At 30.1% G+C, this 21,629-nt stretch overlaps 1 protein-coding gene across 1 annotated transcript; it reads right to left on the bottom strand.

Moving 5' to 3' along the window:
• Window positions 1-501: 501 nt before the first annotated feature.
• LOC129971307 (cytochrome P450 2J5-like) lies at window positions 502-20,046 on the bottom strand. Its single transcript, XM_056084936.1, has 8 exons — window positions 19,390-20,046; window positions 14,398-14,519; window positions 12,399-12,505; window positions 11,141-11,445; window positions 7,606-7,727; window positions 6,197-6,452; window positions 4,156-4,346; window positions 502-2,715 (listed from the first exon to the last, which is right to left on the bottom strand). Exons 1-8 carry the CDS (start codon window positions 19,638-19,640, stop codon window positions 2,534-2,536), a joined length of 1,536 nt encoding a protein of 511 aa, XP_055940911.1. The 5' UTR covers window positions 19,641-20,046; the 3' UTR covers window positions 502-2,533.
• Window positions 20,047-21,629: the final 1,583 nt, after the last annotated feature.

The raw sequence follows: 21,629 nt of genomic DNA, 5'->3' as shown, positions 1-21,629 counted from the left end.
TTTTGGAATTTTTTTTTATTATTATTTTATAGATAGCTTTACGATAAGGGTTTTTCCTTAATTTGATTTAATACTTATCAATACTTATTCACAGAATATTATCAAAATGTTTAGGTCCCGAAATGATAATGTTGTGCAGCAACTGCTGTATTGGCATTTTTCGGAGATAATTTGATTAAACACAATCCTACAAATTTGATTCTTACGCAGTTACACAATCCTACAAAAAAAGAAAATCAATGACATTTTCGATCATACAAATTAAATTGTTTAGTATGTAGAAATTGTGTAGATCTTTTATTAATCCTTTCATACTTTAATAAAATATTATTAAACATTCTAAACTTTAATATTTTAAAAAGTTTTAATTGATAATTACTATTAAATTACACGCATTCCATGCATTACTTAGAATTACAAAAAGAATGTTGAAAGATCAACGAATCTGAATGTTTTACAACCTCCCTTATTAGACCAATTTAATTGGTTTGTATTTTTTATTATTATTATTACAATTTTTGATAAAAAAATTTTTGGTAAATTTTATATTAGACTATTCAAACTTTATTGAAAAAATATTTAGCTTTTTTTTAGTATATTGTTTAAAATAATTTTCAAATTTATTTATTTATTGGGCTCAAAAGACTACAATCAACTCTTCAAATGTTTTGTTATTATCATGTGGCAGATTTTTTAATTAGCAACCTATAAAAAAATTTAATATTTAGATATTAAAATATATTAACATATTTAGACTTAAAAGATAGAGAGTCAAGAGGCTCCCCGAAATATAAATTTCCTAAGAGGTACCTACATGATTTAATCTAGCTTTGAATACTCCCATTTCCGTTTCGTCCCCTTCGTTAGGCCACAATCCATCCAAAAATATATATCGATGCTCCATCGATGTCATCAAGTATATATCCTTTAGAGTGGCCTCATTTTAAGAAATTAATGTGAATACATTTGATTGATCTTCTCATGTCTGTTATTATGTTATTAGGCTTGCACTTTATCTGTGCCCATACATTCATATAAATATGCTTGTTAGCGGAGCCATTAGCAAGCCGGTCGTTATTTGTCGGTGACGTCAACGGGGTTTCAAGGTCATATCAACTAGATGATATTGAAAAATTATGTCTTATTATGTCTTACAAAATTATGTCATATTTGGAGGGATTTTTGTTATAATTTAGCATAAAAAAATTTAATACACTATTTTGTGAAGTTATCTTTAAGAGATTTCATGAAAAAATATAATTAAACTAATATGTCGATATCTGTCTTCCAAAAATCTCGATAAAACAGATTTATTTGTATGCATCATTTCAGAAAAGGCAGTTAAGCTTATTAGGTTAAAATTAATGTTGTGCTTTATTTTGAAACATTTTAATGAATAACTTTGCAAAAAGTTCCTGTGACAGAGAAGAAAATTTATTTGAACAGTGAGGATGCGACTATGTTGGGTTATTTCATGAGTTCCGTATCGCTCTGAACATAGCTGCATGGAAAGAATAAGTGAATATAAAATTCTTTCCTGCAGTCAATCCTTTTATCACCACTTCCATTTCTGTGCCACTAACTTACATATGATATTCTATATGCAAAAGAAAACAGATGAAAAATTTGATAATTTGTCGATGAATCATGATAAAATTTTAAATTGCTTTTCAGACCACAATGGGAATAAAGTAATTGCACCATTTTAAATTATTGAAACAAAAGCTTTGGAGGGAGTAAAGATAGAAAACAAATAAGAATCTCAAATTTCTTTTTCTTTGGGAAATTTGGATATCATGATTATCTTTTTTTGAATGTTTAAACATAAATTTTTATGCTATAACGTATAATCAGAAGGAGATTTAAACAAAACACAGAGCAAAAAATATTTAAAATTGACAAGAAAAACTTTTACATGTATTATATATGAAGCATTTCAAAAATAATAATAATAATAAACCGAAAAAGAAATGTGACAAATTTTATTAAAATTTCCCAATAAATGATAATATATTAGATAATATATAATATGTTTCCAATAACTGAAAGCATATTATTCAAGTTTTTTAACAACTATATTATTTTAAATTGAATTATTATCACTTTCGAATAATTAACATTTGAATTTCATTGCATTGCTACAGTCATTTATTAGTACCACGAAATATTAAAAAATAAAATAATAAGACCAATAGATTTTGAATAAAATTAATAATAGGTCTAATAGGTTAAATAATTAAAATAATAGGTCTAATAGGTTAATAAATTAAAATAATAGGTCTAATAGGTTAATAAATTAAAATAATAGGTCTAATAGGCTAATAAATTAAAATAATAGGTCTAATAGGTTAATAAATTAAAATAATAGGTCTAATAGGTTAAGAAGTTAAATAAAAGAATAGATCCAAGAATCCTGCTACAGCTAAAAGGTGGACGGAAAAGATTTTAAAAATTCTAGTTTAAAGTAATAACATGATTATCTTAATATCTATAAATGAAGAAAAATAGAAAATTAAAAAAATAACATATATATTCAAGATTTTCGTTCTTTAAAGCATAGTGCCTGAGGAGCTAAGCGGGAAACAAGTCCATTCACAATTTTGAATTCAGGTTTCACATCGGGAGGAGTTGAAATTTCAAAATTCTTTACAACTTCAGAGAAATAGAAAAGGATTTCCATCCACGCTATGGTTTCTCCTGGACAGTTTCTTCTACCTGAAAGATAATATATTTATACGAAAATAATATAAATTCCCCATTGGTCGTAATAATTAATTTACACATACTACTATGCGGTTGTTGTTTTTTCATGGACCGTTTTTTTTTTTTTTTTTTTTTTTTTTTTTTTTTTGGTAGTCGACAAATTTTATTTGAAACTCTATAAAGGAAAGATTGGATCTTTTTCAGGCGAAATTTCTTTTTTATTGATTATTTTCAAGATGGAGCTAACTTGGTCTAAAAACCGTTATCATAATCACAAATTTAATCATTGCGATTAGTGGGCATTTTAAACTGGAAAAAATAAAGATTTTACATCCTTATCGGTTTAGTTGTATTAACATCCCGTTGTAAAGCAACTCTAAGGCTATTTTGGGACGGACCTCGTCATTTTGAACCGCGGTCAGATGACAAAGACACCTGAGCTGGCACTCACCTCTCCACAACACACCACACCAGGGGGGAGCACGTTTGGTCCTGACGGATTTAACGCGCAGCAGAAACCCTTAAACGACGGTTCTTCGGTGGAATCGGGTCTTGAACCTGAAACCCTCTGGCTCACGAGCCGAGACCTTACCACCATGCCACCAAGGCCATACCCTACTCAGTAAATCAGTTTTTGTTTTGTATTTTTTGATAATAAAATCATAAAATCGTAGAAAGCAAAAATATATACAAAAAAAATAATTCCAAACAATACTGTATAATTCGTTAGAATTCAAATTATTTCGCTTTCCTTGTTATTTAAAATAATTTTAATGTATGCTGGAAGTCAAAAGAATTCTGAATTAAAATTTCATTTGACTGAAGAAATGTTTTCTCTCCCATCGTTTGTTTCTACCATACGAAAAATTTTTAAAAATGTCATTGGTTCAGTCTTATTTCGTTGACACCTTTCATTAGAATTAGATGTGCTAAGAATAAGAACAACGCATTGTCTGAATTACTGAAAATTTCTAGTTAAGTATGATAGAAGACAATAATTAGTTTGAAACTGAACTTTTACTTCAGAGTTTTAATTTCATGCTCCTTGATTCCTCAAATTTCCTAAACCAAACATAAGTTAATTCCCCTCCCCCCATCGAGATGATAAAAGGCTGCAACTGATGATAAGTAATGTTAAAAAACATCAGAATTTATTTTAGTATCTACGCTCCAACAACCTTTCAAGGAAATGGTGTCAAAGTACAGAATAAAGATAAATCTGCACAGCAGAAAGATTAGGTTCAGTTCAGCTATAACCTTGAAATCTAATTTAAATTATTTAAACTGAATTATCAAATTATTTAAACGTCTTCATTTTATGTTATTCTATGGACTCTTTATGAAAAAATGCATAATTTGTAATCTGCAATTTTCAAGCGTGATTTTTTTTTTTTTTTTTCTAAAAATAACTTTTTGGTATAGTGAAATTTAAAAATAATTAAATTTGCATACCAATTGAAAATGGAACATAACTTGGGGGATTCTTGACAATCTTGGTGCCTCCATCTGTCAAGAATCTTTCTGGTCGAAACTCATCTGGTTCATCCCAGTAGGCTGGATCATGGTGCAGTGCCCATAGATTGGCAGTTATTTCGGAGCCCTTTGGAATGATGCATCCGTTGACAGAAATATCTTCAAATGCACTAGAAAATGAAGTAGTTTATAATTTATTAGAAACGATTTAATAAGTCATTCCTAAAATAAAGTGATGATATATTGAAATATGTGAAGCTGTAAAAAGAAGAGAAATATATAAGATGTCCATTTTAATCGCGATCCAAGAGAAAATTTCTAAAAAGTTAGAATTAGACATGCATTTTAAATTGGAAAGATAAGGCTCCAGATGACAAAAAATACATTGTTGAAAGTCTGTTGTAGTCTAAATTAATATCATGTTCCACTGTCTTATCAGCTATTTTCAGTAAAACAATTTTAGCATTAAAATATTTGAAACAAAATAAATTTTCCATTCTTCTACTACAGAAACTGACCGAGTTATGATGTTTTGAATTTTATTATTTAAAGCCAATTAATTGCTTTCGAAGAAAAACCATATTTTAATTGGCGAATATCTCTCGAGATGAACATTGAAATGTTCCCAGGTCGTCCAAAATAGCTTTACACCTCAGTCCTTTAAGTTGCAGAAGCAGGAAACGTGTTTTGTTTAAAATATTAGTGAGTCAAGACAATTTTTAACAAACATCATTAATGAAATCTTAAAATTGTATAAAATTTGAAAAGTGTAAATTTGAGAAGAAAATTTATTTACTTATATTAATTAAATGCATTTAATGACTCAAACGACATAAACATGATAACTCCATGGATTATTTAACCCTTTAAAAGGACATTTTTTCTAATCATGGCATATTAAAATATTTTTAGGATTGAGATTAGTTTAAGAAAAGTGATTCATTTAGTTTATGAGATAAATTTAATTAATTAAATGGGTTAATTAATAATTAAATAATAAATCAGGGAACACTATTTTGTGTGAGAAAAGGAACTGAAGCACCTAAGTTTCAGTTTGATTTTAAAAATTATCAGAACTTATGCAGCCTACATAACATCACACAAATATTGCTAAATTTGGTGGGAAGCATACTTTTCATGGCCTAGAAAGGGTTAATTCAGTATTTCATTTGGATGGGTTTGCCTATCTCTGATGGTTTGGAAATCAGATGGTGGGCCACATTATCCAACACCCTGTATTTAATGCGAACATCTAATAGTGGTAGACCAATAGAAAAATATTTCACTTGAAGGTAAAATAAGATTCTATTTATTTTTTAACTACTTAAAAATCAATGGAAGGAACAAAAAAAAAAATATTTCAATAAATGTATATGTGTTAGAGAAAAATTTTAATGTTTTACAACAAAATATTATTTTAAATAGTATTTTACTGTAATCTAACACATTCACTCCTATGCTGAAACTAATCATTAATTTTTTAATAATAGAATTTTTGATAATACAAATATATTTAAAGGACAAAAATTCATAAAATTAATTGAGGGTGACAAAAATAGTGTTTTTCTACATTTTAAATATTGATGATGGCATTTTTCATTGTCTTTTTCCTCACATTGCTGGTATCATTCATATCTATTTATACCGTTTTTTTTTTTTTTTTTCAAAAAAAAGCAATTTAATAAACCCATACTCTAAATTTTATTTTGAAATCTTTTAATATTTATATTTCATCTCTCTTTTAACACCTTCAGTGCTATCGACGAGATATCTCGTCTTTCAGAAACTCCCAATTACAGGTCTTTACTTTTTTCATTTATTTATTTATTCGTATAAAAAAATGTCAACAGCCTGAAGAAATGATATTTGTCTTTGATAACTGATATCTCATCTGTTGCGTTGAAAGTGTTAAATAAATTGCTTTATTTTAATATTCTTCTAGGAAATTATTAATAGCGTGGAAATCGAACACTTTATTATTGATACAACAAATATGAAACAAAAATAAGCATTTACTAACAGTCTGTTACCACTCAATGGAACAATGGATCCATATCTTTGTGCTTCCATCATCACAGCAAACGTGTAGGGAATTTTATCTCTTTCTTCGTATCTTGCTTGTCCATCTCTACCGAGGACTTCTGTGAGTTCTGAATATACTTTATCCTGAATGTCCTTGTGTTTGCACATGAGTCGAAATAACCAACCCAAGGAACTGAATATGGTGTCGCTGGAGCCCAGAAAGAGTAGGTTTATAGTACCTTCCAACATCGATTCTACCGTGGAAAGAGAAATGCGCATGTCAATAAGATGAGAACAAATTATAAATGGAATATAAAATTTGAATATGTATCAAAGAAATAACAGTGAATAATGATAAATCTGTTACAAAATTGTTAATAGTATGTATCGAGTGATTAAAAAATACTGTAACGATATATGAGACGGTGACTATCATAGCATTCACAAGAATGGAATAAAGTTTTGGTTCAAGATATCATTGCATTCACAAGAATGGAATAAAGTTTAGGTTCAAGGTATTTTTCGGTATTCTTGAGCGAATACCGAAAAATATCTTGAACCAAAACTTTATTCCATTCTTGTGATTGCTATGATAGTCACCGTCTCATATATCGGGATATTTTTTTTTTTAATAATCAAGCAGTATATATTTTAGGTGACAAAGAACTAAAAATGCGATGCCAAATTTATTAAGATTAGATATCTTGTTAAGATATATTAGAAACATATTTTATTACTATAACCAAAAAAATAAAATTTTAAAGCTAAAGACATACAGAGGTTTTTAATAGCATTAGCAAATTTTAGAAAAAGTATATTTACAAATGTATCAGTAATATTTTTCTAGAAAAAGGCAGAAATTTAAAATCCAGGTGGCGCCATATCCAACGAGAACACTCAGATTCCAAAATTTCAAAACTCTAGCACATCAATTAATGAATGGAAAAAATTAATAATAAAATTTCATTTTTACAAACATGAATTACATTATATTTACTATTGCCTTTTCTTTCTTATCTCACAGAGCACATTCGCTTACAAATCTTAGAAAATGTTTCCAATAAATTTAGAATATGAAAATAGGTAAAATTGAATTTGAAAATAGGAAAGGATAAAATTGATGTTGTCTTTTCAATGGGAATTCAAAATTTTACCGAAGAATGGATTCGATGCCTTAATAATTATATGAAGCCCTTTCTTAAAGTAAATCATTCTTTTTATAATACAGATTGAATTAAAAATGTGTGAGACAGCTTCTATTTAATTGTACTGAAAATGTGATGGAAATTATAAATGCAAATAATTAATATTAATTAAATAATTCGCTTAAATAATTTAGTTGAGAAATAATATAAATGAAAGAATTAAAAGAAATGCAGGTTATTCAAATAAAGTTTTATGTTGTACCTGAAAACGCGTGATTCTTTTTACCAGATCTTGACATTTCCGAAATTTTATCCAAATATGAATTTATAAAATCTGGCATATCTTTAGAGTGTGTAGAAGTCTTATGCTGATTTATTTCTTCTCTGAAAAGAAAGAAAAAAACAATAGAATGTGAATAGAATCATTACAAACATTATTTCTGAATTTTTGCTAAATATCTTTCACTAACATTTTTGATTCGTTGTTGTTGTTTCTGATAGCACTTGCCATGGACAAGCCAGGTGATCGTAGTGAGCGATTTTAAGCCGACAGAAAATGTCTCTTGTTTTTTCAATAGCGCCAACAGTACGATTTTGTTACTCACGCATCACATTCGCTTGTACAGCCCCTTTCTACTGGGGGGCACATTCACACATCTCGCAGATAGAACAGATGAAGAACAACCATGCCCGAACCGGAACTCAAACCCAGGACGCCCAGATCCCGGAAAAGACGCGCTAACCCTATACCAGGATGCCGTCTTCAATCGAGTTACATTATAGTATTGAATTTAATTGTGAATTCCTGATTGCCATGTTTAGGATAAATAAGCATTATTCATTATGGCAAAACGATCAGTTTCAGTAGTTATGGCAATTAAGTACCCCTACAAAACCCCCAAATTCCAGCTTCATGGTAGTACATTTACACAAAGACAAATTTAAAAGAAATAAACTGACGGATTTAACAATTTTATATTACGATTTTCTTAGTCATTTTACATTGATAATAATTCAGTTAGTATAAAAAAAAGCACTCATAGAAGATAAATATCCATATATGTGGCTATTAATAATTTGTAATAAACAATGAATAAAAAGGCACTTAATGAATATTTTCATAAATATAAGAAGTCTGTCTTAAATAGTTTTCATTATGACATCTTTAAGTTTCATTGTTTTACGATAATATCTTAGAGACTTAATGTTTATTTTTTAAACGGCTTTGGCCAAGTTCCTGGACATTTGAAACTCATATTCAGAATTCGGTTCTGTTTCCTTTTTTATTTTGTTCATCCATTTGTATTATTATTATTTTAATACTTTGAATTGTCGGAGACTCATCAGAATATTTTAATATGATTAATCATAATAAATTAATTAATTACTGATTCATTGAGAAGTGGAAAAATTTTCGGTAGTAATTTTTCAAAGAATGAAGACAAATATCAAACATATATTGTTTAAAATATACTGCCTCAATAAAACTCGTGATCATGGGAAAAGTATGAGATTATCAAACCATTGTATATAATAATGTAAAATGTTTACTACAGAATAATCACATCCTTATTCATTTTTTAGTCCGACAGATAAAGCAACTAATGTAGAAATAGTGATTCTATGTTCAATTGTTATCAAAATGGCGTCAACGAAGAAAGAAGTTCAATGTGTTTTTTGATTCCATAAATTCAAAATGGTCATTACTGTTCATTAGAGGGGGGGGGGGTATATAAAGGATAAAGCCTTTGAAAGTCAATCGAAGATATTGGTACACTCAAAATTAAGATTACAGAGATGTTATATCTAATGTGACAGCCTAAATCCTGACCAATATTGAACGATAATTGGATACATAATAATAATTATATCTTTGAGCAACCAAGGATTTCACATTGAAATTTAATAACATAAGTGATTTTATTAAAAATGTTATAAATATTTTTAAAATATATCAAAACAATCATATGTTAAATAACAATAATTGTTTACGATTATTTTTTTGTAATAAAGAAAAGATTTTCTGACCAACCTACATTATCTGAAAGAACATTTTTTTTTAAAAAGTATTTTCGGAAGAGTAATTATATACTCTTAAGCACTTTTATAATTTTTCATGAAATCCAGTTCATAAGAGAAAATAAAGTAATAATCTTATATAATCATTGAAATTGATTATACTTTACAGGGTGCGGCAAAAAAGCCCGGACAAAGTTATTACATCATAGAACAGATGTTATTTCATTTCTTTTTGATTTTTGTTCATTTCTTTTTGTCTATCGTTTCAATTATAACATATTTTATAACGTATCTTTTAGTTACGTATTGATTTTTTGATTCTTTTACAATGCCAAGCAAAAGATATGCTATTTTAGATTTGGAAAACGAACAGTATGACGTCGTTCGTTTGCTTAATGTGCCTCGGCAAACAGTGTTTGATGCAATCTATCGTTTCAGAGAGTTTGGCAATGATGGTCCAGGAAGAGAACGAAAACGTATGGTAACACTTTCAATAGCTGTAAGGGTATCAAAAAGCGAGTTGAATGAAATTCGAGTGTTTCCATGAGTAAGATCACTCGTGAAATGAGAATAAGGGATCGATTAGTGCAACGAAAGGCAAAAACATTGCTTGAACTGAAGTTCCAAAAAGTTCAGCTTATCACTGAAGAAAACAAACTCGTGCTGCTCTAAAGACACCAAAAACTTTTAAAATGGGCCGCAAGTCAGCTCTGAATGAGATTCCTTTTCACTAATGAGAAGCTCTTAACCGTCCAAAAGCTCATAACTCTTAGAATTATAGGATATATTCTATAGACGTTCCAAGTACTTCATCAAGAGCTGAACATCACATAAATCCAATGTCTGTCATGGTGGGACGGAATTTGCGCTAGCAGCAAAACATCTCTGGTTTTTGTGGATAAGGAATTTAAAATAAGTCAAAAAGTCTATCAGAGAGACATTCTAGAAGTTGTTTAATTTTTGTGTGCCAAAACGAATTTTGGCAATGTAAAGTGGGAGTTTCAACAAGACTCGCACCATCTCACAAGGCTAAAAAGACAGAAGAATGGTGCAAAGTGCATGTGATATCCTCTGGAGAATGACCACTAACCAGATATCAATTACAGGGATTACAGTGTAGGATCCATTTTCGAGTCTAGGGCTTGCACTAAACAATGTAGAAATTTGGACTCTCTAAAGCAATGGCTTCAGCGAGAATGGAATAGATTAAAGGTAGAAGACTTGCGGCCCATTGCTGAAAATTTCAATAAGTGTTTGCACCTCTGCATCATTGCAAAAGGCCACCACTTTGAAATAAATTAAATTATTAATTATTTCAATAATAATAAAGTCTACTCTTATTATTATTTTCTATATTTTGTAAATTTATTTATTTTTAATAAAATTATATTAAAAATTGGTTGTCCGAGTTTTCCTGCCGCACCCTGCACACACATAATATTTTATTCAGCAGATAAAGATGATATATTTCAAGTAATTATAAAAAATTTGTACGTAAGAAATTAGTGTTGCCATATTCTTAAAATAGGGATTATAAAATAGATTAAAATGATAATCAACATGATTATATTAGACGAATATGTTTTTGATTGTTGTGACACTCTGTAATAAATAATTCGGCCAATACATTTTAATCTTTTTTTTTAATTGGATTAATTTTAATTAAAAAAAACTAAACAAACATAAACATATATGTTTCGATAAACCTGAAAATATTAAAATCGCTTTACAAAGTTTTCATGATTAGAATTAATAGGAATCTACATAATATATCATACCTAATGAAAGAGGAAAAGTGCCGGATAATTTTCATCGCTTTGTCATAACCCGCTATTTTGCAAACCTCGCACAATTTTCTCAGTGCCGGCACGATTGTTGTTGGATTCGTTGGACTTATATACATGAGTGCAATATCAGAAAAGTTGACACATAATTGAAGTTTGTCAGCTTCGTCTTCTGACAGACGGCGACCAATCAAAAGAGAAATGATGTTAGATGTGAGAGAAATCGCCAGTTCGTGAGATATATCGGCAGGTTTCCCATGCAATTGGCGAAGTTTCTTCAAAAAGTTGTCTGTCTCTATCTAAAAAAGAGAAAAAAGAAGAAAATTTATTTTTTAATGCATAGTACCATGATATTGTTTTATGCTTGTTTCGTTTATTTTTACACTGTGTTAGAAAAATTCTTATTCATAACAATAGTAACATGCGCACAAAATCTATTACAATATGCATGAATATAAAAGCAATAATTTAAATAATAATAAAGATAAGGTAATCATAAAATCACTTTTCCTGTTTGGCAACATCAGGAAAAGAAATAGGGACATAAATTTAGAGATGAATTTTGTAGAAAAAAATTGTAGATATTAGAAATATAATACTATCTGAAAGAAAAACATTATAATATGGGAAGATGTAATTCGATAATTATAAGAATAGCAACAACAAAAAAATAGAATATGCAAAATTTCATTATTTCTCTTGTGATAAAAGTTGCATATACAGAAATCAATGAAATAAAGTATGATTTTTTGATGAATTTTGATTGTATGAAATTTAATGATTTAATTATTCGTTGAAAAAGGCAGCCATCCTTATTAATTTTCCCTATTTATTTTAAATGTTAGTACTCGTCCAAAAGGTTTAAATGCTTTTCTAACATTTGGTTTTTTAAGTATATAATTGAATTATGCGACAAAATATATACTGTATTCTTCGGCCAATTTGTTACAATAGAGTTCATATAAATACATTTTGAAATCTACAATCCAAGAATTTTTTTCCCGCTTGCTTATAAGACATGTAGATATGTGAAATCGGTTGATTCTTTTAGAAACTCTCTATACTGAAACTTTTTTTTAAATTAAATTTAAAGAAATATCGATATTAAGAATTTTAAACTTCTATAAACTAAATAGATATAGTTCAGTAATTAAGTAGAATTATTTAGATAAATCAGTGGAATTTTTTTTAGATTTATCAAGCTGCAAGTAATTGAAATTATTAAATATTTAAAATTTAACTGTATCAATACCTTTATCAGATCTTGCCAGTGGCCTCTGCCCAAACCTAGATCTCGGGCTACTGACATACTGTATCTTCGTTGTTCAACCCACTTTTCCCCATTTTCTGAAATAAATCCTGCAATATGAAAAATATTTTTGTTAGATTTCTTGCAAATAGCTTATTTAAAACATTTACAATTGATTAAGTACCAAAACATTGATTATTCCAGATTTTTTCGTTACTTATGTAAGAAACATATATTCGTAAAGTTTTGCAGATATGTACTCATTTGAAATCGAATTCTAAAGTTATTTGGGCTAAAAAAATTTAAATACAATGACACTAAAAGAAAAAATTAATGAATAATTATACGACATTTATCTGCATAACATAGTGTTAGATAAAGGTTTTTGAACTGTAGATTTTTGAAAGATATTGCAATTGTCGATAAAAGGTCATTTCTCTCCAAAGAGAAACTGCCCATAGACAGATTCGTGCAAAGATAATACTTTTTTCTAATATACAGGTGGTTATCAAAATAATGGAAACACCTTAGATTTACAATGAATCCCTTATTAGTGTGGAATGTAGGACCGCCTTGGGCATGAAATACGACTTGGCTTCGCCTAGATATCGATTCATAGCAGTAATGAATAGTGTTATTGTACCATTCTTCCTGGAGATATTGTAAAAGTCTACGAGAGATGCTGGAAGAAGATATCGATTCCGTATTGAATGCTCTAAAATAGACCATAGCGGTTCAATTACATTGAGGCCGGGTGGCTGTGCGGACCAAGACAGATGTTTAACTTCATCCTCGTGTTCATTAAACCATGATTGGACAAGTCTCACTGCATGGATAGGTGTATTGTCATCCTGGAAAATTGCATCTTTTGCAAAAAACAAAATTTGAACCATAGGAAGGACCTGGTCAGCTAAAATTTCTCTATACTTCTCCCCAATTATTCTTCCTTTCAGGATTACGATTGGTCCAGCAGAAAACCACCAAATGGCTGCCCATATCATGACAGATCCATCTCCATGCTTGATAGTTAGAAAGAGACAATCAGGATCATACGCTTGTGCAGCTGTTATCTAAACGTGCGATCGACCAGGTTTTCTGAGTGTGACACCACTGTAGACTACTTTTATCATTAACATCTGTGACATGTAGCTTGGAAATTGCTGCTCTCCCATAAATGTTCTGTTCATGATGGTGCCCTCTAACTGTAATCACTGACACTGGAGAAACCAGATATGTATTGAGCTCTGCGGTCACGTTTGTTGCAGTTGTTCGCTTTTTAGACATTACAATTCGCTTCAATACCCGTCGATCTCTGTTACTGAGCTTCTCTTTCCGCCCACTATTTTGCTTTGCCGAGCTTGTCTTGCCGGGCTGTGTGTATGCTGTTACGACTTTAGACACCTTAGCTCTAGAAACTCCTTAAAGTTGGGATGTTTAGGTCCCACTTGCTCCAGCTGGACGGGCTCATACAACTTGACCTCTTTGAAAACCTAAAAGGTCCGACACTTTTCGCTTTTTAAAAAAAAATCCAAGAATTATAGAACTTTAATGAAGCTAACACATACTACCAGAATATACACATTGCTATTTGTAAAAAAAAAACTAGAGACTATTATTCTATTTTAATGCTTACCAAGTGCATTCAAAAATGTCACTTTTATTCGCAGGTGTTTGCATTATTTTGATAATCATCTATATGTTCACAAGTGTTCGGAAAAAATCTTTCTGTTCTTGAAAAAAAAAACTCGATAGGAAGAATTTTTTATTAATATTTAATTCAAAAAAGTTTTTTCAAATTTTGATAATCTCTTTCTTTTCGAACATCTACTATTCAACTGTGTGTAAAGTGATGTTGGTCTAGCTTCGATGAACGATTTTTACTGGATACATCAAAAATTTACAAATTATGCACCAACTATAAATATTATATAACTAGATACTATTTTCTAACTCATAATTCTAATCGCGATTTAATATATCTACGAAATACTTTCATACTTACCACTATGACCTAAGTGTCTGAAGAGATCAGGTGCTCTGTTAAGAGCAGCCGGGTGGCATAAAACCTCTTTCATTACTTTGTATTCATTCAGAACTACAAGGAATTTATGGCCGACATTAACGCTAGAATTTAAAGAAATTACAAGCAAACGTATAAGTAAACGGCGAGGAATTTCAATAAAAAATACTGTTCTAACCATATGAATTTATTAAACTGTTATTTATATTATTTTCCAGATACCTGACTAATATTTTTTAATATGTACTCGAGAACATTGTACTAGATTTTACTTCTGTTTTACCCTACAGTATCATTGCACAAAACAGCAATCGAACACAACAAATCCTATCGATAAGGCTTCGTTTAGTAAACAACCAACAACCAACCACCTTCGTTTAGTGATAGCGGCGTGGTCGGCTGTACGCAAGAAGAGAAAGAACTATCATTACATTGTATTTTAGATATATAATTCACCTTCTAATATTTTATCTCCGAATAATTTAATTAGAAAACTTTCTGCGTGATAAATAATATATACGATATGCGACAATTTCATTTAAAATTTTAAAACATCAATAAGAAATGCATGTTCTATATTGAAAAGATCAATTTTTTTTTGCCAAAATGTGATTTTCTTTTCTTTTATATTCTTAATATCTAAAAAGTTTTCTCCATAAAGCCGTTTGAATTTTAATTGCATTTCAATCTAAATTTTGTTTTTAATGAAAACCATGTACCAAATTTCATTCGTCAGTCTTTTAGCTTCTGATGCACCATATTCACAAATTAAAAGATCGACATTGAAATTACACTTAATATTACCAACATTGAGGTAAAAAATAAAGCAAGGTTCTAAGATTATATTTTTACTAAATTCGTGTTAATCTAAAACTTCCTCAACAGAAATTCATCAAATTCTCGCAGCCGAATGTTTTTCGATAATTGCAATATTTTGCCAACGTTCTATTTGGTATTCAAAAAAAGTTAAAAGAAAGTCAGCATATTCATAGCGAAAATTCATCAAATTCTCACAGCCGAATGTTTTTCGATAATTGCAATATTTTGCCAACGTTCTATTTGGTATTCAAAAAAAGTTAAAAGAAAGTCAGCATATTCATTGCGAAAATTCATAAAATTCTCAAAATTAGATTTTTTTTTCCTAGATATTAATATTTTATCAGTGTTTGCTTCGTATACGAGAAATAAAACTAAGAAACACGGCCTTTAGTAAAGTAAGGTATTGATTCAAATGAAGCTTCTATTTCAAATATTGTTTACACGAAACAATAAAAAAAACAAAGGAAAAAGCAATAAAATATTATTGTATACTTTTTAAATCATTGCACTACTTTTTTTTCGAAGCACAATTGTCATTTTGTTTTTTACTCTTTCGTAATAAATGTAGAGGCGGTTATCAAAATAATGAAAACACCTGTGAATAAAAGTGACATTTTTAAATGCGCTTCGTAAGCCTTAAAATATAAAAATAGCCACCTGTTTTTTTATAAATAGCAATGTATACATTATGGCATTATGTGTTAGCTTTATTAAACTTCTGTAATTCTTGGATTTTTTTCAAAAGCATAAAATGTGGGACCACTCAGATTTTCAAAGAGGCCAGATTGTAGGAGCCCGTCTAGCTAGAGCAAGTATGACTGAAAATATCCTAACTTTTAGGTATTTCTGGAGATATGGTTTCTAAAGCCATGACAGAGTGCACACAGCGCGGCAAGACCAGCTCGATGGCTATTCAAGCCGACGGGTATTGAAGCAGATTGTAATATCTAAAAAGCGATCAACTGCAACACAAGTGACCGCAGAGCTCAATACCCTTCTGGATTATCCATTATCAGTGATTACAGTTAGAAGCCACCGTCATAAACCGAACATTTATGGCAGAGCATCAATTCCCAAGCCACTTGTGACAGATGTCAATAGTAAACGCCGTCTACAGTGGTGTCACACTCACAAAACCTGGTAGATTGATAAGGAGAAGAAAATTATGTGGTCTGACGAATCGTGTTCCACACTTTTCCCTACAACATGAGGGGTACACGTTTGGAAAACACCTGCACAAGCGTGTGATCGTTAATGTCTTCTTCCAACTACCAAGCATGAAGGTAGATATGTCATGATAGGGACAACCATGACGCGGTTTTCTGCTGGACCAATCGTAACCCTTAAAGGAAAGATCACTGGAGAGAGATATAAAGAAATTTTAGCTGACCAGGTTCATCCTATGATGCAAACTTTGTTTCCTGTAGGAGATGGATTTTTCTGGGATGATAATGCACCAATCCATGCAGCGAGATTTGTCCAATCATAGTAGGAGGAAATTAAACATCTTGTTTGGCCCGCACAGTCACCCGACCTTAATGTAATTAAACCTTTATGGTCTATTTTAGAGCGTTCAATACGGAATCAATATCTTTCACCGGCATCTCTCCAAGAACGTTCACAATATGTCCAGGAAGAATGGGACAATATTCCTGGAAATACTATTCAACACTTGTATGAATCGATTCCTAGGTGAATCCAAGCTGTATTGCATACAAAAGGCAGTCCTATACCATATTAATAAAGAATTCATTATAAATCTAAGGTTTCCATTATATTGATAGCCATTTCTATGTGTTACTGGGCTTTACTTCCTCAAATACCTTTCTAATTTTTTAAATTATGTTTTAAAAGAATGAAGCATTTTTCGCTGCATTCTAATTAGAAAAAAAAATCACTTCTATGAAAATTTGTAAAATTTGATTTTAGAAATGTATAATTCAAGGAAATGTTAACTGAAGCATTTTCATTTAGCCAATTTCACAAATTTCATAGAAAAAGATTAATACTAAAATCCTTTTTGTTAAGTCATCCATGTCGTCGAAATGATAAATATTAACCCATATTGTAATAGATTAACTTTAAATGTTTCTAAAAAATATTTGATCTATAGTAAATAAAGTTTTATGGGAAAAAAATATGTTTCTTTTTCAAAAAATATTAGAAGTATTTTTTGTAATTTGTATGTAAATTATTTTAAACTATTTTCAGAAAATTAAACAGGAATCACTAATTTGTTGTTAAAAGTTTAGTAAGGTCAAAACAAATTAACTAGATAAATTTTTAAGAGAATCTTATTTTAATCTCCCATATACAAATTTTACAAAGAGACATTATATAATCGTCAAAAAACTGAAATTTTGCCCATCTTAAGGATAAGATAACTAATAAGTAATAAAATTATATCCATAAGATAACTCAAAAACGCTTTGAGCTAAATGGGTGAAATTTGGTATATGGACTTAAAATCTAATTTGCAGATTTCTAGCAATTTTTGGACAAAACTCCATTAAAAGAGACGTAAAAAGAGAGAGAGAGAGAGAGAGATGTATAAAATTTGGTACTAGATATAATTTTTAAAGTACTAACAAGTGACAGATTTAAAACTAAATCCATTAAGAGGTTTACAATTAGCTAATCTATACTTCTGCAAGCATATAAAGACGGTCATTCAAAAACATAATAATTTAGGCTTATGAAATTTTTTCCATAATTTTAATATATAAAATGCAGATCTTTATCAAATTTTGAATCATATTTTTCGGAGGGTTTGCTGTCTGTCGGTCTGTACTTCCACAATCACGTAAACGCATTATCTTAAATATATAATTTTTTAACTGCAATTGTAGTTCTGTCTCAATTTTTTTTTATTAATGTATCGTAAAAGAGAAGTCAAAATACATTCAATTTCCTGGCACTTCTGTATTAACCATCCGAGCGATTAATCGCCAAAGATCGCTGACTAATAATATCTTTCATAACTACTATTCGACAATGGCATGCAGTTAATAATACGAAAGTACATTTTTTAGAGAGAATTAGAGAGAGAGCATTGGGTGACCACTTCCACTGGCTTTTATCTCATAAAACACTGTATCAAAAATATGAAACCCATTTTTTCTCATAAACAAAACATCATAAATAAAAATAATAAAGGGTGTGCCAACATTTTTTACCATCCAGCCACATTTATGCAAAATTGTTAGGAAATTTCGGCATTAAGGTTCTAAATTCCAAATTATTTTGTTTCCCGTACTTTATTGAAAAATGATGCAATGCATTTTGAACCTGCTATTGTGCGTCATCAGTATGAGTAAATCACTTCACGTGACATTAAACATTTAACTATTTAATCGGTATCGTATCTGACATTTATTTAACCTGGCAACTGTAGTTAATATACAAATTTTTAGAATTAAGACATGATATAAATGCGTGTCATTATGTTTGTAAGAGGGTTCAGTTCGGTACTGGTCTCAGGTCCTGTAATGACCGTTTATGTATTAATAAGTTTTCCCGTCATATCTGTAAATATTTCATCATGTGTTCAATTTTATTTCCTCTTAATAAATTGTGTTTAAATTAAACCTTTCCTTTTATCGGACCGAATCTTTTGAGACTTTTTATTTGTCATCATTTCCACTGCAATATTCTAATATCAAACGGCTGAATTCCCAGCCGTTTTATATCACTGTATCAAAAATGAACATGGAAAATTTTGATAAAAGATTGCGTAAGGGCCAACAATGCCGTGGAGGCCATTTGTCCTATGGGCAGGATAAGACTATTCCATACATAACCTTATCCTATGTATTTTACAATTCAATAAAAAAAAATAACAATTTAAAGAAAAAAAAACTTTATTTTTTATTTTATTCAAATCATGCGTTAATTTTGATGCTCTATCATGTAAAGCTCCCTTTTTACTAACCCTAAACCAACAGCTGTCAAATGTTTTTTAATGGGTTGCCAGCACTTTACTGCACGAATGGGACAAATGCAAATCTTGCCTTTATTTTAGAACACCCTTTATTTTTACATGTACATTAAATTGGCCATAAATGAATAAACAATATTTTTCCATCAATGAATAAACAATAATTTTCCATAAATGAATAAACAATAATTTTCCATAAATGAATAAATAATTCTTACCCGATCACATCTCCATACTTGCCTCTCATCTTCCAAAATTTCTTGTGCGGCTCGTTGCTCAAAAATGGCAAATACCCAACAAATGGAAGTCCGGTAGGTCCAGGAGGTCTCTTTCTACTGAAATCGTACCACTGCAATATTTTCTGAAGGAATTTCCAGAATACAAAACTACCAATAATAAACAATAAACTACTAGATGTTAGACTATAATGTTTTCTATTAAAATAATCATGAACTATTTCCAAAACCATGATTTGTTTCTTGAATTTAAATGAATCTAATAATTGTCTTGTGTAGCCTCCAGTTTGTTGCGTTAGATAAATTGTGATATAATTAAACGAGCAATTTTCTTTAAAATAAATACGTCACAGCTTATCAATTTTTTATCACCCTAAAATTTTGATGATCCAGTATTTTTCTGATATCACCCCACTTTCACGCAAGTTCGGCGAAATATCGCAATATCCCAACATGCGAGGCATTATGGTAAATTTCTATGTATTGTCGAGACCTATTTAAAAGTATTAATGCTCTAATTAAAAAATGCATTAGATCCATTTACATATGCACTTATCGGTAAAAATTGCAATAATTTTTTTTTCTTAACACTTTTTTTTTTTATGATTAAAATATTTTAAAACTTCCTTCATCTTTTTGTTTTGCCATTTGCAATTGTGCAAGCCTTGCTTAACTGTGGAAGGTGTGAACAAAAGATTGTCTTGAAATTTATCTTTGAAAGTCAGTTATCAGTCTGATCCAAAATTAACTTCTCCTGATAAAAAAAAATCGCCATTTAAATTGGGGAGAAAATAATGGCGTAGCATATCACAAATATTATCGGATTATGCCCTTTTCATGTTTTGAAATCTTTATTATCATATGCGTAAATAGAAACCAAAAATGATAACAAATTATTTTTATTTAGGGAATTATTTCAGTATTTACACTATAAAGAATTTATGAATGTATCTTTACACAACGAATGGAAGATATAGCAAAGAAAAGTAGCGGCATTGCAGTAATGTCGTCGAATGACCGAAAAGCCAAGTACTATTATATGATACTAATCGCAAATGAACATAGTAAGGAGACTTACAAGTTCACGATTTTGTCTTAAAAATGACTATTAGCAAGAACGATACCAAAAGCAGAACATTTTTGATTTAATATGAAATGAGTCTCTATATACACTATGAGCTTCATTAGAAAACAATCAAATCTAAATTTGATAATAATCGTTTCTATAAAGGATTCATTCAGAGAAACCTCGCTGGTGGAACGAGAATGTTAAATGCTTTCTTAGATATTTTCTTGGTGTTATCCAAATGCGTATGGGATTCCTGGAAGTAAAACAATCGTAATTGGTGAAATAATATGAAAAAGCGAAAGAGCTCTTCCATTTTTCCATATTTTCTCTACTAATAACTATGACTGGATATCAAGATGCCAAACTGATTTTGAGAAGATATTTTTTTTTACCAAAGATATGTTTATCATGTATACCCAAGCTTATAATACAGACTGCTTGTGAAAAATAGCTGAGGTGCTGTGATCATCAGGACAGCCATATTGGGATTTTTTGTGAGCTCCATGATAACTGCTAAACATCATTATTGCCTAGGATTATGTAAGCACTTTGGCTGATCTAGTCCATCCTATGGTACAATCATTTTTCTCAAAAGGTGATGGCATTTTCCAAGACGACAATGCATCTGTTCACGCAGCTTGCACTGCCGAGGACTGGTTTTTTTAGTACATTGATGATTGCCCTTGACCACCACAGTCACCTGACCTCAAACCCGCACCAGTTTGGTCAACATTGCAGAGGAAAGTACGTTATCGGTATCCACCACCATCATCGTTACCTGAACTTGCTACCGTTTTGCAGGAAGAATGGTGCAAGATTCCTTTGACAACAATACGGAAACTGAATTTATCCATTCCGAGAAGATTACAAGCTGTTTTGAATGTCAGTGGTGTATAGGTAGTGTACTTAAAATAATTTCTGTGGGCTTCATACTATAGGTCATTTAGCTATATGTCTGTTATCTTCTGAAATTATTAAAATTCTGTATAATTCATTTTCCATTCTTTCGTTGTAATTTTTTTATCTTTCCCGGTTCCAGCGTTGTCAATACTCGTTTTAATATGTCTCTTATCATCTATTCTATTTACAAAGCGTTTCTGAGAAACTGGTCTCCACGCATTTTTCGAAATGAATATATGGAATATAGTTTTAT

This window comes from Argiope bruennichi, chromosome 6 (genome assembly GCF_947563725.1).
Source record: "Argiope bruennichi chromosome 6, qqArgBrue1.1, whole genome shotgun sequence".
Taxonomy (NCBI): Eukaryota; Metazoa; Arthropoda; class Arachnida; order Araneae; family Araneidae; genus Argiope; species Argiope bruennichi.
Note: the sequence above shows the minus strand (reverse complement) of the source record. Positions and strands in the feature narration are given on the sequence as shown.

Coding starts and splice junctions, on each gene's coding strand:
- LOC129971307 (XM_056084936.1), bottom strand. CDS start 19,640: ATGGTTTTGGAAATAGTTCATGATTATTTTAATAGAAAACATTATAGT. Junction 11,446..12,398: donor ACTGGCAAGATCTGATAAAG/GTATTGATACAG, acceptor TCTCTTTTTTAG/ATAGAGACAGACAACTTTTT. Junction 7,728..11,140: donor CACTTTTCCTCTTTCATTAG/GTATGATATATT, acceptor CTTTCTTTTCAG/AGAAGAAATAAATCAGCATA.